This window comes from Rhineura floridana, chromosome 1, assembly GCF_030035675.1.
Source record: "Rhineura floridana isolate rRhiFlo1 chromosome 1, rRhiFlo1.hap2, whole genome shotgun sequence".
Taxonomy (NCBI): domain Eukaryota; kingdom Metazoa; phylum Chordata; class Lepidosauria; order Squamata; family Rhineuridae; genus Rhineura; species Rhineura floridana.
The window spans coordinates 106,576,809-106,590,806 of NC_084480.1; the positions used below are offsets into that span (position 1 = coordinate 106,576,809).

Genomic DNA, 13,998 nt, shown 5'->3' on the forward strand with positions numbered 1-13,998 from the left:
GCTGCAGCAGCAGCAGCTTTCATCTTCAATTAAATACTGGAAGGTGGACTAATCCCAGCAATGTGGTGCTGTTCAAGGCTGGTCGCAGTACCACAACCCTGGATGAAATCCAGAAGCTGTGAAGACTTAACAGGCCAATAGGACTGATCAATCAGGATGGAAAAATTGTCAGCCATCCTTGCAATTAGATGAAGTAGTTTTATCTTGCACTATGTGCATGCTGGCCAAACAATGTTTATTACCAAATAGACAGATTGGGGATTCCATTAGAAAAATGCTGACTAAAGTAAAATAGACCATAGTATTTTGAAATTTAGATACCTACAAAGTGTTCCATCGCTTGGAATAGCATTTCTGACAATATTGAACAAAATTAAGACAAGGAAAAGTTTACATGCAGGAACACAATTGTATTAGGAATCCACAGCAGTGGTCAGAACAAGTGTTATGGACTCTTCTAGCTTTTTATTACTCAGAGGGATGAAAGGAGGCTATACCTTATATCTGCTTCTGTTTAGAGCTATTAGTGAATAGGAATTGGAAAAAGCTGTTAAGTAAGCATGTTTGCAGATGTGAGAGGATGCAATCCAAACCCCTTTGTGCCAGACTTGGGTGTGTGTGTGTTGGATTGGCCAGACATGTCTCCAGCAAATCCTGCTAGCGGTACTGACACCAGCATTACGTCACCAGTGTGGAGATTTCCATTCCACAGTAGGATGTGCCACAGATGGGATTCCCATCAATGGCAGCCAGGAGAAAGCCTCACAGCTGGGCAACCTCAGCCCACTGGCATTATGTGATGGTATTGGACCTAAGCGCATTAACTCCAGGCTAGCACAATGATCTGCCTGCCCCCTCCCCACTTTTCACCCAGGCCAGCACATGCAGCAGAGCTATGGCTACTGTAATAGCCCCATTGCTCTGTTAAGCCCCACTGGGCAGCAGTCAGATGACCTAATGCATATTAAAATATCTAGGGGTGCATATTCTAAAAACACTGTCTTTACTGCAAAAGCTAGATTTTAAATCACTTTTTAAAAACATCCTAATGTGTTCTCAAATGGTAGGAAAAACACGTATCTCAAGAGGATAGCAGGGGTCAAGTCACCAGTTTTTTCAAAGGTGACCTTTATGTTCAAATACTTCCAATATTGCTCGTTTCCAGTGCTTTTTGACCAAATGATAAGAATTCTGTCATTCATGAAATCACTTACCAGCTTCAAAGCCATAACATTAAAGGGTAGGAGCAAGGGGAAAGGGTTGACATCTGTGGCATATAACTTAATATTACCAGAACTGGGAAGGATCTAGTGAAGGACTGAAAGCTGTTCAGGAGAAAGCATTCCCTTGAAGGCTTAGAATGGAATAGGGCAAAGCAGCCATTAAAATCTGTTTCTGTGAGTATTGTTAAAGTACTAAGAAATGAGTGCATAGATAGTATGTAAGACTGGTGAAGATCAGCTTCATGCACTAGAACTCCAGTCCACTGAGCTGGAAGGGTTGTTTTGAACAGGCAATCTACAATATGGTATCAAGGTTCTCAGTAGTCTTTAGTGAAATTTCCAAAATGCTTAGAATTACGTTAAGAGCAGGTCTTATGTTATTTCTGTTGGTTATGTTTGGTAATAACAAGATTGCACTAAGATTTGATTATCTCAGAGATGGGGAACTCTTGGCCCTCCAGATGTTGCCGGATACCCAACTCCCATCAGCCCTGATCATTGGCCATGCTGGCTAGGGCTGATGAGAGTTGTTGTCCACCAACACTCAGAGGATTGAAGGTTCCCCACCCCTACTCTGTCTCCTCAGAGCAGCCCAACCTGGAAAAAGGCATTAAAATGCACTGCAGATGACTGGCACGATAGGAAAGTGGTGACTAGTGCTGGCTGAGAAGCTCACATGGCAAAGACAGTTGGCTAAAAGACTAGCTAAAGCTGACATTTTTATGAAAACTGGCATCCGTTTCTTCCCTTACTAATGAGTAAACAATCATTGATCCTTATAGAAAAGCTGTAAACACAATAGTCACCAGAGCAGTGTTTCCATTAGCCACACCTGGAGGGGGAACAGGGTGATCTGCCAATCAGTTGTGAAATCTCTTTGAAGCTGAATTTTAAAAAAAAAACACTCAAGCTGCTCCAACCAGGTTTTACAGTAAAAAGGGACAGGGGTTGACTAGCGTCATGTGCCCCCATTTTCAGAAGAGAGATGTGGAGACACACTGGAACCGGCAGAACAGTGAGCGTGTTTCTACCCAAAGAAACTCTGGGTTGACTCTGACTTGTTTTCTTTGAAACCTTATCTCCTCCTTGCAAAGAATCATAAATATCTGCAGTGTTACTTGATATGTACTTCCCTAGGTTGGCTGCATTTATACTCAGAATTGTGAATGTAACCAGGAGGGACAAGATGTTTGTCTTGTTAACGATACATTCATAAATGTTTTTTAAAATTAAATAGTTACATAAAAGCAGAATCCTTGGCCTGTAGATTTCAAGAAAAAAACCTTAATAAGGATTCAAAATAATGGAGAAGGAAAACATCCATCAGCTGGAAAAAAAGGATGAACTACTGCACTTATGCTATAAATGATCTCAATGATGGACAGCAGTACAGGGTACACAGACTAATATTATCCACCCCTTGCATAAGGATTTTATTCTTTTGAATTCACCAATGAGCTTTGTACTAAAAAAAAGATTGCTGCTTGGAGATAAGTGAGGACAGTAGGCAAGAGAAGCATATCCCTTTGCATCAGATCTTTAAAAGGCATAGATACTACCCTCGAAAACACACACAGCCAACGCTCACACTGTTAACCAGATGCAAAGTTGGCTGTGTGTCTGAAAACACTTCAGAATTGTGGAGTGCATGTACAGGTCCAATAAGGAATATCTTATCAGTAATAGCATGAATGGGATTGGCACACCACAGAAATGTGGTACAAAGTCTTGAGGACCATAGCACTCAAATAGGCCAACTTTTAATTTCCTAATATTTTTCTGCAATATCTCCAAATAATATTCCTTTGAAGAGATAATGAAAATGTAAGCTTCTTAGACTAAAAGCAGAATATAGTAAGGAATATCCTCATTAATGACTTCATTCTGTTCAAATATCTTCTCTTAAAAATAGAACTCAATATTCAAAGCATTATTAAAATATTTAGTTTTAAAAATGAAACAGAAAGGCAACTGTTTGTAGAATATATCCCTTTATTTTGTCATTACTCATGAAAAGATTTAAGACACAAATAATCTCATTTTATTTTCTACATAATTGTCTCGGTCTTGGGGCACCCTGGTCTTGTAGCAGCCAGCCTACAGAGTAACCATTTCATATGTACAGTAAATGCTTATGAAAAAATTTACACAGCTCTATTTAAAGTAGAAAAATAACATCCAAGGGGAATATGATAGACATGAAACATACAAAACTTAGGTAACAGAAACATTATGGCTTTGCACAAGCATCAGATGTTAGAGAACAATTGAAGACACTTCATTAGAAAGGCACTTATTTTGTTTCCTTTGCACTAAAGCGCTGTGCTTTTCGTCAAGCTTCCATCATGTCACAATAATTAAAATAGTTAAAAAGGCAATTTTAATGAGGAAGAGAAGAAGTTAAAAATACATAAATGCCAGGAATTAATGCAAACATTAAAAATAGATTTTGGTCCTTTTGTAAAATAGGCAACAGCATTTGGGCAACAGTGATTCATTCCCTCCAATACTCATATTGGCTATTCCAGTGTGTAAATACATCTTGCATTCATCAGTAACCCCAAATATACATATACCTTTTGAAAGTAACCAGTGCTCCAGTTTGGCTTTGCAAGTGTGACTCAATGCAATAGCTTTGGCTGCCAATAAGACTATAATTCTGTATCCCTGTATCTAGATGGTTGTCCGAAATATCCACGTTTAGAATGGTCAGATAGCTGCCGTCGATATTCTTCTTCTTCTGCATCACTGCCATAACCTTCTTGTTTATCTAGATAAGGTCTACCAGGTGGTTTCTGAGGCTCTGGAGCTCTGGAACTAACATCAAAAGAACATTATGTGAATTTAGACACATCCAGAGGTCAGAAAGAGTATCCTGAGCAGATCTATAACCACCTTGAAGGCAGTCTTACGTCCACAGTAATACCCCAGTTAATGAATCCTCAAAGAACTAAGCTCCTTTCAATGAAGGCTTTTTTGGGCATGGGAGTGGGGGTTGCACACTCTGACATAGTCAGAATGTGGCTCCTTGCCTGCTGGATTGCTGTGGTTGCTACAGGTGTCTCTCTTATATTGGCTGGAATCACACTCCTTGCCAGGTGACGCAGGTGCCTTTGCAGTAAACTGTACTTCTGATGCCTCAGAAGCACTGTTTACTGCAGATACGCCTGCGCGACCCAACAAGGAGCACAATTCCAGCTGCATGTCTGCAGCAATCGCAGTTGATTAGTCCTCCTTGCCTGGTAGCTGAGAGACAGAGAGAGGGAAAGGGAAAAGAATGGGGTGGGTAGGTGGCTCTGGAATCTGAGTATTGCAGCCATGGATAGCAAAGAGCCTAGGCTGATTACTGGTTAATTTCTCCTTCGATGGATGCATCCTTCCTTTGCCTGCCCACTCAGCCCAGAGCAATAAAGCTTTGAACCCTCTCCCCTTTTCTGTCTTTGTTACCCTCTCTCCATATGAGAGAGAGAGAGAGAGAGAGAGAGAGAGAGAGTATGTATATATTATATATGTGCAGCTCAACTGCTGTGCTGGAAGAAAAACAGCTGCCCATGATTGCAGTTTGATTGAGATTTACACACACATACTTCATGGGGAAAAAAGACAGAGAGATGGGGGGGAGAGACAAATGTCTGAGAAAGGATCCAGCCTTTACAAGAGCAATGCACTGCTCTCTCAGGTCCTGCCTGCCCCCAAGAGCTGCTGTGACTTGAGGTCAGGCTACTACATTCTCATTTTCCCCTTTTGTCACCTCAAAACAGCATCCCCTGTTGTCCTTCTTCTCTGTTCCCTGCTTGAGTGTAGGGGAGGATGGCAGAGAGAGAGAGCAGGAGCATGGGGTGGTGGCTGCCTGCTTGAGTGTAGAGGAGGATGGCAGAGACAGAGAGCACATAGGGGGATGGGTTGCCTTGAGCGTGGGGGAGGATGGTAGAGAGAAAGGGAGGGAGAGGGAACACCACTTAATGTCTGATTGTTTCAGTGAGATGTCTCATGCCTTAGAGATTCTATCAGTAAATGATATTGACTTTGAGTGAAGCTATACAGTGAGGAGAACTGTGCTCAAAGGCTGAGATGGCTACAGCGAGATGCTACATGATAAAAGAAAAAAGGCAAGGCAGGCATCCCTGCATGCATTTTGGAAGAAGCCTTCAAGTAGTCTGTAGAAGGTTCAAAATGTTTGTTTACTTATGCAAGGCTTAGCTGACCTGGTTGTTTCATTTCAGATATGTGTATTATTAGTTTTGAATAAAAAATTTGCTGAAACATGTAGAATTGCTCTTATTTTTTGTGGTGCAGGAATCTGTCCCTGTTCTTTCCATGTTATTCCTATCTCTGGTACCAAAGTTTCTGTTAAAGTAGTAATGTCCAGGAATGCATCTACTTCATTAAGTAAGGTATTACTGTACTTTCAAGGCTGCTTCGTTACCACCTCCATATAAAACACTGCCATGACCCTCTTCCCCATGGCTGTGCTTCACACACAAAACAATTATGCCTAAAAGTTCCTTACTGCAAGCATCTGCACATGTTCAGCATGTGCCTGCCAGCAGCATATGTTTGGCGCTGGATGGAGTCAACCAGCACCATCTCTTAAGTCAAGGGTCGCCGCCATGGCACCCATGAAGAGTTTCAATGGCACCCCCAGCAGGTAGCCCAGAATTCAAACTTACATATATATATTTTTAAAACAAGTCTCTAACCCTCCTAGAAATAAAGTTAGAGAGTAAAATGTGCAGGTATCCTTCTAAGTAATTTATGTGAAATGAGCCAGCCTGGCTGATCCTGCTTGTCTCTGTTCTGATCTGTTTTTAAATACAATATCTATATATTTTATTTATTTATTTATTTAAAATATTTCTATCCTGCCCTTCTACCCTATAATAGGGCACTCAGGGTGGCTTAAAAAAATAAAATCAGACATGTACATAATAAAATTGTAAGCAGTAAAATTACAAAAACATTACAATAATTTAAAATACATAAAATACAATTAAAATACTATATATACACACACACACACACACACACACATATATAGGGATTGGTACTAAAGGGACACAATATATATACTGTGCATTGTTCTTTTTCTTTTTATTGTCCAGTTTGAAAGGCATTCTGAGAGCTTTGGGCTGAAGAGCTTGTAAAGAGATTATTTTTTAATAAAAATAATAAATCACAGCTGTGATTGATAAGCAAGTTGCTTGGACACCAGGAAACAGGAATCCCTGAGGTCCTAAAAAGCTGCTGTTGTCCTTTTAGCGCACTTTTCCTACTTCTGCCTCCCCCCCCCCCATGTCTTTGGAAACTCCATAGTTTGCCCTTCCTTTCTCCCTAGCAACCAGGATGCATCTTTCCTGTGCTGGGTTTGCCTGAGATCACATAGCACCTAGAAATTATTTTCTGCAACTACTGCTAAACAATATGCGCGGCTGAATGTTAAAGAATCCACACACACCCAAGTCAAATGTGAAAACTTTGCAAAGAGGCTGGGGCATGTCTCCTGCTTTGTAGCAGCTAAAGACCAGTGACTAATTAAGAATTCACTGTCTGGTTAACTTAGAGTGCAACACTATACGTGTCTACTCAGAAGTAAGTATTTTGTGTTGAATGGGGCTTACTTCCAGGCATGTGGGTACAGGACAGCAACCTAGGCGTTGGTTTAGGGTTGGCATTGAGGAAAAACAGGTTTTTGTGCCTTTAACAGCTGCAGGCAGAAATTCAACAGGTCAAGCCTTTTATAGTATGGAAATACAATTATAGGAAAAACATCATCATGACTACTGTCTGTGTTATGCCACCCTCCCCATGGCAGCCATTTTGTGTTTAACCACACCCCTATGGCAGCCATTGTGTGACTGGTGCCACAAGCGCTCTCTCAAAATTTGAAATGTGCCCTCTGGTCCAAAAAGGTTGGTGACCCCTGACTTAAGTGATAAAAATATCAATTGTCTGTTTATATGATTTAAAAGATAATACTGTGCTGATAAATGTTTTTCCTGCTTTTATTAATGTTCTCAAGGCTAATTTCCATATCCACAATACATGTAACACTAAGTAACGGACCATTAATTGCCATTTCACAATGCTCCAAAATCTGCTGCCAGAGGTGATCTGCTTCACCCTGGCCAACAATAACAGCCAGCCTTAACTAGGGTTTCTGGCCTAAGTGTATGGACACGCATGAATCTGGGCAGTTGCCCTTGGCAAACAGCTTTCAGCCATTACTGCTTTTACATGGAACACTGGCACAGGAAAGAGCTTTTTGGTGGCAGTGCTTCAATCAGCATCAACTTAGAAGTAAGCAATTCGTCAGCGTTTCATACACTTCCACCCCTTTAGACCTCTGCAAATATTCTTTTACAGCCCAATCTTGTGCACGCTTAGATGGAAAAAATTCACTGTGCTCAATGGAGCTTCCAGGAAAGTATGCACAGGATTGCAATCTCGTGTGTGTGGAAGTGCGTGTGCATATGCACTTAAGATATCTATTTTTCCTTTTCGGCTATATGCAGGTTTACTGTGAACAGTAGTTCACCTTTCCTCTCTCTTTTTGGATTGCTTCTCCTTTCATACTATCACTCTCCCCCCCCCCCCCGGTAAGGTTGTCACCAATAAAAGTTAGTTAAGAAGACACACTATTTTATTATTTATTTATTCTGTGCACCTGTGGGCATGGCATCTTACAGTGGAGTGAAGCTGCAGAACCACCCTTCTGATTCCAGCATCGCTACTGCTTACCTAGATGGGACTGGGGCAGCAGTGGGGTTAAAACCACACAGTTGCACCAAGAGGAGCACCATCACCAGTTCAGAGTTCACACTGGTGCAATTACATGGCCTGACCTTGCCACCACCATACAGGTAAGCAGCAGTGATGCCGGTGTTGAGAGGGAGGCTCTATGGCTCTGCCCCACCACAAGGTCCACTACCGGCCAAAGTCAACATTAAAAAAGAGAGTTTTGAGGAGGGATGTAAAGGAAGGGAGACAGAGGTGGCTCCATGAACAAGGGGAGCAGTTCCATGTATAGGGATCAGCAAAGGGGAAGGATGGAGTCATTTAAGAAAACAGGTTGGCAAAGGGGAGGAGGTCACAGCAAGGATGTAAGGAGAAACAAGATACAGCAAAATTGCAGATAGCTGAAAAGTAAGGGCAATGAGTTAGTGCTGCATTCAGACAGGATTTGGAAGCCAATGAAGACGTCCAATGAGAAACATTATGAGCAATAGGAGAGAGGAGTAATTCTGGCACTGAACAATCTGAAAACAATGCCATAAACCTAGCTACTGTAGACCTATGTCAGCTTTTATTATTTTTGGTAGCAAGTACATTCTACCAGCTTCTTTCTAGATCTCTGTCCTAACTGCACAATACCCTTACGCAGGGCATAAAACCAAGATGAATTCATTCTTTTATTGTAACCCAGTTTGGGATAAGTAACAATGAAGGGTGGGCTAAAAACACATTACAAAAGCATTTTACCTGGCAGTCTGAGTCCAGCTCTGCTCTGGTTTCTGTATTTTGATTGGGACAGCATAAATGTCTGGGTGTCTTTGAGCTATTTCCACCTATAAAAAGAAACAGATGATCCGAAAAATATTTTGACACTCCCCTTAAGCTACAAAGAGATGGCTGAGCCCAGTACTACAGTGAGATGTTAACATGTTCCATTTCTGTACTTTACAGGTTGTCATATTATTCAGAAAGCATACAAAGTAGCAGAGAACAGAAGCTATTAATGCACTGCTACTAGTATTTTTAAAAATCAGCTTGTTAGGGGGTAAAATTAAAATTGTGAAATATTTACTTCTGTTTACCAGAAGATCTATGGCTTTGGACACAGCATAGCCTTCCTACAAGTGGCTGTGTAACAGAGGCTGCCACTCACAGAAGGGGAAGGCAAATTTCATCCACTTCTTCTCCCCCCCCCAGCCTTCACCATCACCTCCCACAGTGTTCTGGAGGGTCTTTCAATTCCCACTGAGCAAATTTTGAGGAGGAATCAGCAAAAATCACATCCCTTGTTCTTTCTGGGAATGGAACTCTGCACACAGAATCTTTACATCCAGCCCACTGTTTTAAATAAGTTTTAATAGTTTAATTCAGTGGCAGAATTGTAGAACTGACATAAATGCACAAGACAGAGTGAAACTGTGATTCTCGTCATACCCTGGCATTTTGTGCTTCTTGCAGTTCTTGTATTCTCTGAAGCCTTGCTTTGTGGTCCATTTTCTCAAATATTTTAACTTTTCCCAGCACAGATTTTGTTGTGTTCTCTTGTTCTTGTACACCTTCCTCAGATTTATCCTCCACTTCAGTTGGTGGAATGGATGGCTGAGAGGATTTCAATATAGGACGCCCAAAAGTAGGTTTGATGGCTATAGGGGGAGGAGCTACTTTAGCTGGTACTCCAGACGTTTCAGTGCTACCACCATTAGGGCTGTTTGTTCTGGCTTCATAATTCTTAGGGATATCATATGGATCTTCTTTGTTTTGCAGTTTACCCTATGAGCATAAGGCAAAGGCAAGTATGACTATTTAAATACAAGTGGCAGTTTCAGACTGGAAGATAGACCATGAGAAATTGATTAGTATTGCTTGTAAAGCCTAAGCTGGTCACTGCTATTTACAGCTAAGGAAACACAGATGGTTAAGACACAAAGCTGGGGAAAAGTTTGGCCAAGATGAAAATTTGGAGCTGTGAACCTAGCAGGGAATAAATATTAAAAGACTGGGTAAATAACATGCTCTTAGTAAGTAACACTAATTTCTAATATTTCTAATGTAACACTTTTAATTTTAGTTAGTAGTTCTCTTACTCTCAAATTACCTTAGGGGGTTCAGGCTTGAATGCCGGAGGTGGGCTGGGATCTCTCAGAACTTCCCTGCTAACAGCTCTTCTCATCTGAGTTCTTGGTTCTGGGCTGGATTTCCTTAAACTCTATGGACAAGTAATAGTAGCCCATTACAACCACAACCATACAACCACACTATTCTTGGCTTATGTGAGGCATAGTTACGCTTTGCAACTGCTAGGAAAAGTTAGTGTTTTTTTGTTTTTTCCATTCAGATATAATTCACCAGTGGTACTACTCTGCTCTGCAAGCTTATGTGCTTCTATTTATCTGTGCTGGATCACTTGGCTTTCAGAATATTCATTCTGGTAGACTGCTCTTTCAGGGCTCCTGTATCCTACAACTGCATGGGTTTAAGGCAACAGCATAGGATTTGCCTACATGTCACCTTTTTTGGATTCAAGCAGTTTTAAAGAATTTCTCAAACTGTTCTGTAGTGCATTTCAACAATGGTGGGTCAAAAGTAAAGAAGTCATGATAGCAAGCCATAGATACTGCATAGAGAATTTTGATCCACAATCATTTTACAGCAAGGTACATTGAAGCAGGGGCTTTTTTTCCTTTGTCGGAGCAGCAAAACTATTTCTTTTCCAGATATTAGTGTAGTGTGCACCAATGTCTCAAAATGACACTGAATTTTCCTCAAGCATCATTTCAATAGATATTTACTGTCATCGTTTTACAACATAATGTTCTGAGAAATGAAAAACAATCTTATTCTTGATCTCTCACCTCCTCATGCTGCACAGGCTCAGAGGACCGACTAATTGAAGAAACTCTGGGCTCACTGATTGGCTCATCAAGCTCATTGTCTGTATATGCACCACCTTCTCCATCTGTGTCTTCCATGTCACTGACCAGTCGGCTGTCACAGCTCAGATAGTCAGCACCCATAGCTGTTAAGTATGACATACGGTCTTCGATGTCATCATCCATTCCTTCCAGCTAAAAACGGATTTTGCAAAGAGGTTATGCTCTCTTTATCACATCAGTGCTCACATTACATATCACAATAAGAAACAGAAGAAAGTAGCTTCAATATGTGGGATTACGTGCACCACAAAAGCAATGACAGCACTTAATGTTCACTAGTAATGTCTGCAGATATATAGGAAGGTTTTTCAGTATGTTTTGATTCTCAAGTGGCAAAGATTTCCTTCAGATTTTTTCCAGTATAGAATCAATTATCTATGACAACTGTTGGAAAAAAAATTAGGGATTTCTACATTTTATGAGGGGTAGAATTATCAGTGCATATAATGAGAAGTCCCTTGTACACATAAAGCTTTCTCCTCTCTCAGGAAGCCTCTGTCCATGCTGGGCTTCAGATAGCAAAAGCATACATGAAACAAAAGCATTTAACCACATACCTTTCCTTCTGAAACCCAAACTGCTTCATTCTGTTGTTGCTGAATAGTATCTTTCAGGCTGCCATACCAACCATCATTGGCTGAATTTAGATCGATGGTAGCTGCAGAGATTTATTTTTTAAAAAAAAAATTGTTACATTTTCAAAACATTAGTTCCATATATTTCATTGCATCACTTCCATTGCATCACTGATCACATAATTATCTCAGCCATCCTAGGATAGGATACCCAGTATTTAAAAGCACATCATAACACAATAGGGTAATACCCAACCAGTTTAAATTAAAGATGATGAAATCAGTAACAAACTATGTTGTTGTTTTAACTGACGGCAATAATGTCATGCATCTGGTATGGTAACCATACATTCAGAAAGTCTGGACCAGATTTTCAAGGAAAGACTCCTTCAATAAGAAAAATATACCCTTGTTATAAGACTAATTAACTAAATAATAGTTTCAAACCATTGCTTCTTGTCCTGATGTCAGAAGGAACTGATGTTTTATAGCATCCTTTTAAAAATCAAAAACATTGTTGTATATTCTGCTGGAAAGATAACAAACCCCCTCAATTATTTTATTGCCTTTTAAGATAACTTGGTGGGCAAAGCCCATTCGAGAAGTTAAAGTAAAGCTTCTTGTTTGATGAAAGGAAATGGGGGGGAGAGAGAGAGAGGTTCTGCATGGGACTAAGTGACCAGCACATTTCAAAAGCATGGTTCTCACACAAGATCCAAGACGTAATCCCTACTCAACCCCCATTTAAATAACACTTGTTCAGAACAGTAACAAGGTAAATTTCCTCAAGGGCTGCCATGTAAAGTTTACTCTACATCTCTAAATGCTTTAAAAGAAAAGAAAAAAGCAAGTGACATACAGTGTAGTGACCTAGAGCGCATCTGCCAAGAAGAATGGGCCAAAATCCCTCCGACACTGTGTGCAAAGCTGGTACATACCTACCCCAAAAGACTTAAAGCTGTTGTTGCAGCGAAAAGTGGCTCTACCAAATATTAATGTGGAAGGTTGAATACTTATGCAGGCAACATGTTTCAGTTTTTTATGTTTTTTGCAAACATTTCCCAACAATGTCTCCTTTCAATAATTGATTTTGAGTTTCAGTGTTTCAAAATAAAATATCATACAGAACAAAATTACAATGTACCATTTGTAATTCAGTAATATGAGAGCATTGGTCAGGGGTCTGATTACTTTTGCAAGGCACTGTATACAAACATGCACACACACAAGCCAAGGAGCTTAGCAGGACATGCAGGGAAAAATTGTGTTCCTCCTTTCCCAGAAACAAAATTAGCTGTTGCAGACACAGGAGCTTCTCTAGACAAGAGCATACCATATTTAGATGAATTGCATTTTAAAATATACAGAGAGCAAGGCATTGGCTTAATCACTTGAAACAGTCTACTTATTTCTGATCTTGTCTTGCCACAGTTGAAAACTGGCTGTATCCAATAAATTAAATATCATAAATAAATAGGTAGCAATTAATTGCATAGCCTCTTTTAAGAGACTCCAGCTTCCTTTTGTCACACTCCGCCAGCTTATCATATCTAGCTCCAAATCATACAGAATGAAATTACAATGTACCATTTGTAATTCAGTAATATGAGACCATTGGTCAGGGGTCTGATTACTTTTGCAAGGCACTGTATATTCACCTACCTGTAAAAAGATGCAAACAAGTCTTCTTCAACTTGTTTGCTTGATCATAAAGCTTCCGTGAGCTCTTGTTAGATGTGGGAATCAACCTTTGCCGCATTATTTTTACACCCTGTCTGCTGTCTGGGTTGAAAAAAATTACAATTGGAAACCACTGGGTGTAGTTTAACAGATCCACAGCTTTTGGAGTCACATCCAACAGGGCATGTTTATCCTGTTAAAAAGGCAGCAATATGAAGGTTATGGGTATGGAGAAACAACAGCAACAGCATAAATATCTCTTTGCTTTCCGTCATAATAAAAGTAAAGAGAAGGGGGAAAAATGTGTGCACCTGCTCAATAATTTGTCTCACAGTATTCAAACGCACAACACCAGTGGGCTTCTCTGAACCTGCATCTTTAGGTTCTGTTTCTGCAAGAATAATACATATGTGTCACCATCTGTTTCATAATGTTTCAGAGGATCACCAAATGCTGAAGGATACTTTTAATAAAAGAGCACTGAATGACTTACTTGCAGCTTGAAACAGCTCAGGCAAGTCATTGCACAACTTCTCCATTGCTACATCTGCAATGGGACCGAACAGCACTACAGGCCTCCTAAAACCAGCTGCAAATAGAAAGTTACATATGAATAGTCTCCCTGTTTAAAATGATAAAAACAAAACACTATACACTGTTAAACACAGAAATGAATATCCCCAAAATTGTTCTCATAAAAGGAACTGACAGTGGCCAACAAGCATTAGCTAACCCATAATGAAAAGGCAATTAATTGCAGATATTGATCACGCAGCTTGACTTTGTGAAACATCTATTGCATCAGCAAGTCCAGCAAATGTTATCTTCTAATGCAGTCCAAAATAATTATTAACT

General features: G+C 40.2%; 1 protein-coding gene across 10 annotated transcripts in view; it reads right to left on the reverse strand.

The window, feature by feature from the left end:
- Nucleotides 1–3,197: 3,197 nt before the first annotated feature.
- The window catches only part of TJP2 (tight junction protein 2), an 86,577-nt gene continuing 75,776 nt past the window's right edge, over nt 3,198–13,998 (reverse strand). For 9 of the 10 annotated variants that reach the window (XM_061628596.1, XM_061628587.1, XM_061628568.1 and 6 more), the window contains 9 exons: nt 13,637–13,732; nt 13,455–13,534; nt 13,126–13,336; nt 11,446–11,546; nt 10,808–11,020; nt 10,051–10,161; nt 9,390–9,725; nt 8,703–8,788; nt 3,198–4,040 (listed from right to left, as the gene is read on the reverse strand). In XM_061628596.1, coding sequence (XP_061484580.1) covers nt 3,875–4,040; nt 8,703–8,788; nt 9,390–9,725; nt 10,051–10,161; nt 10,808–11,020; nt 11,446–11,546; nt 13,126–13,336; nt 13,455–13,534; nt 13,637–13,732 — 1,400 coding nt within the window. In that variant the 3' untranslated portion in view covers nt 3,198–3,874. The remainder of the gene's footprint in view (nt 4,041–8,702; nt 8,789–9,389; nt 9,726–10,050; nt 10,162–10,807; nt 11,021–11,445; nt 11,547–13,125; nt 13,337–13,454; nt 13,535–13,636; nt 13,733–13,998) is intronic. The other variant, XM_061628560.1, reaches the window with a different exon arrangement.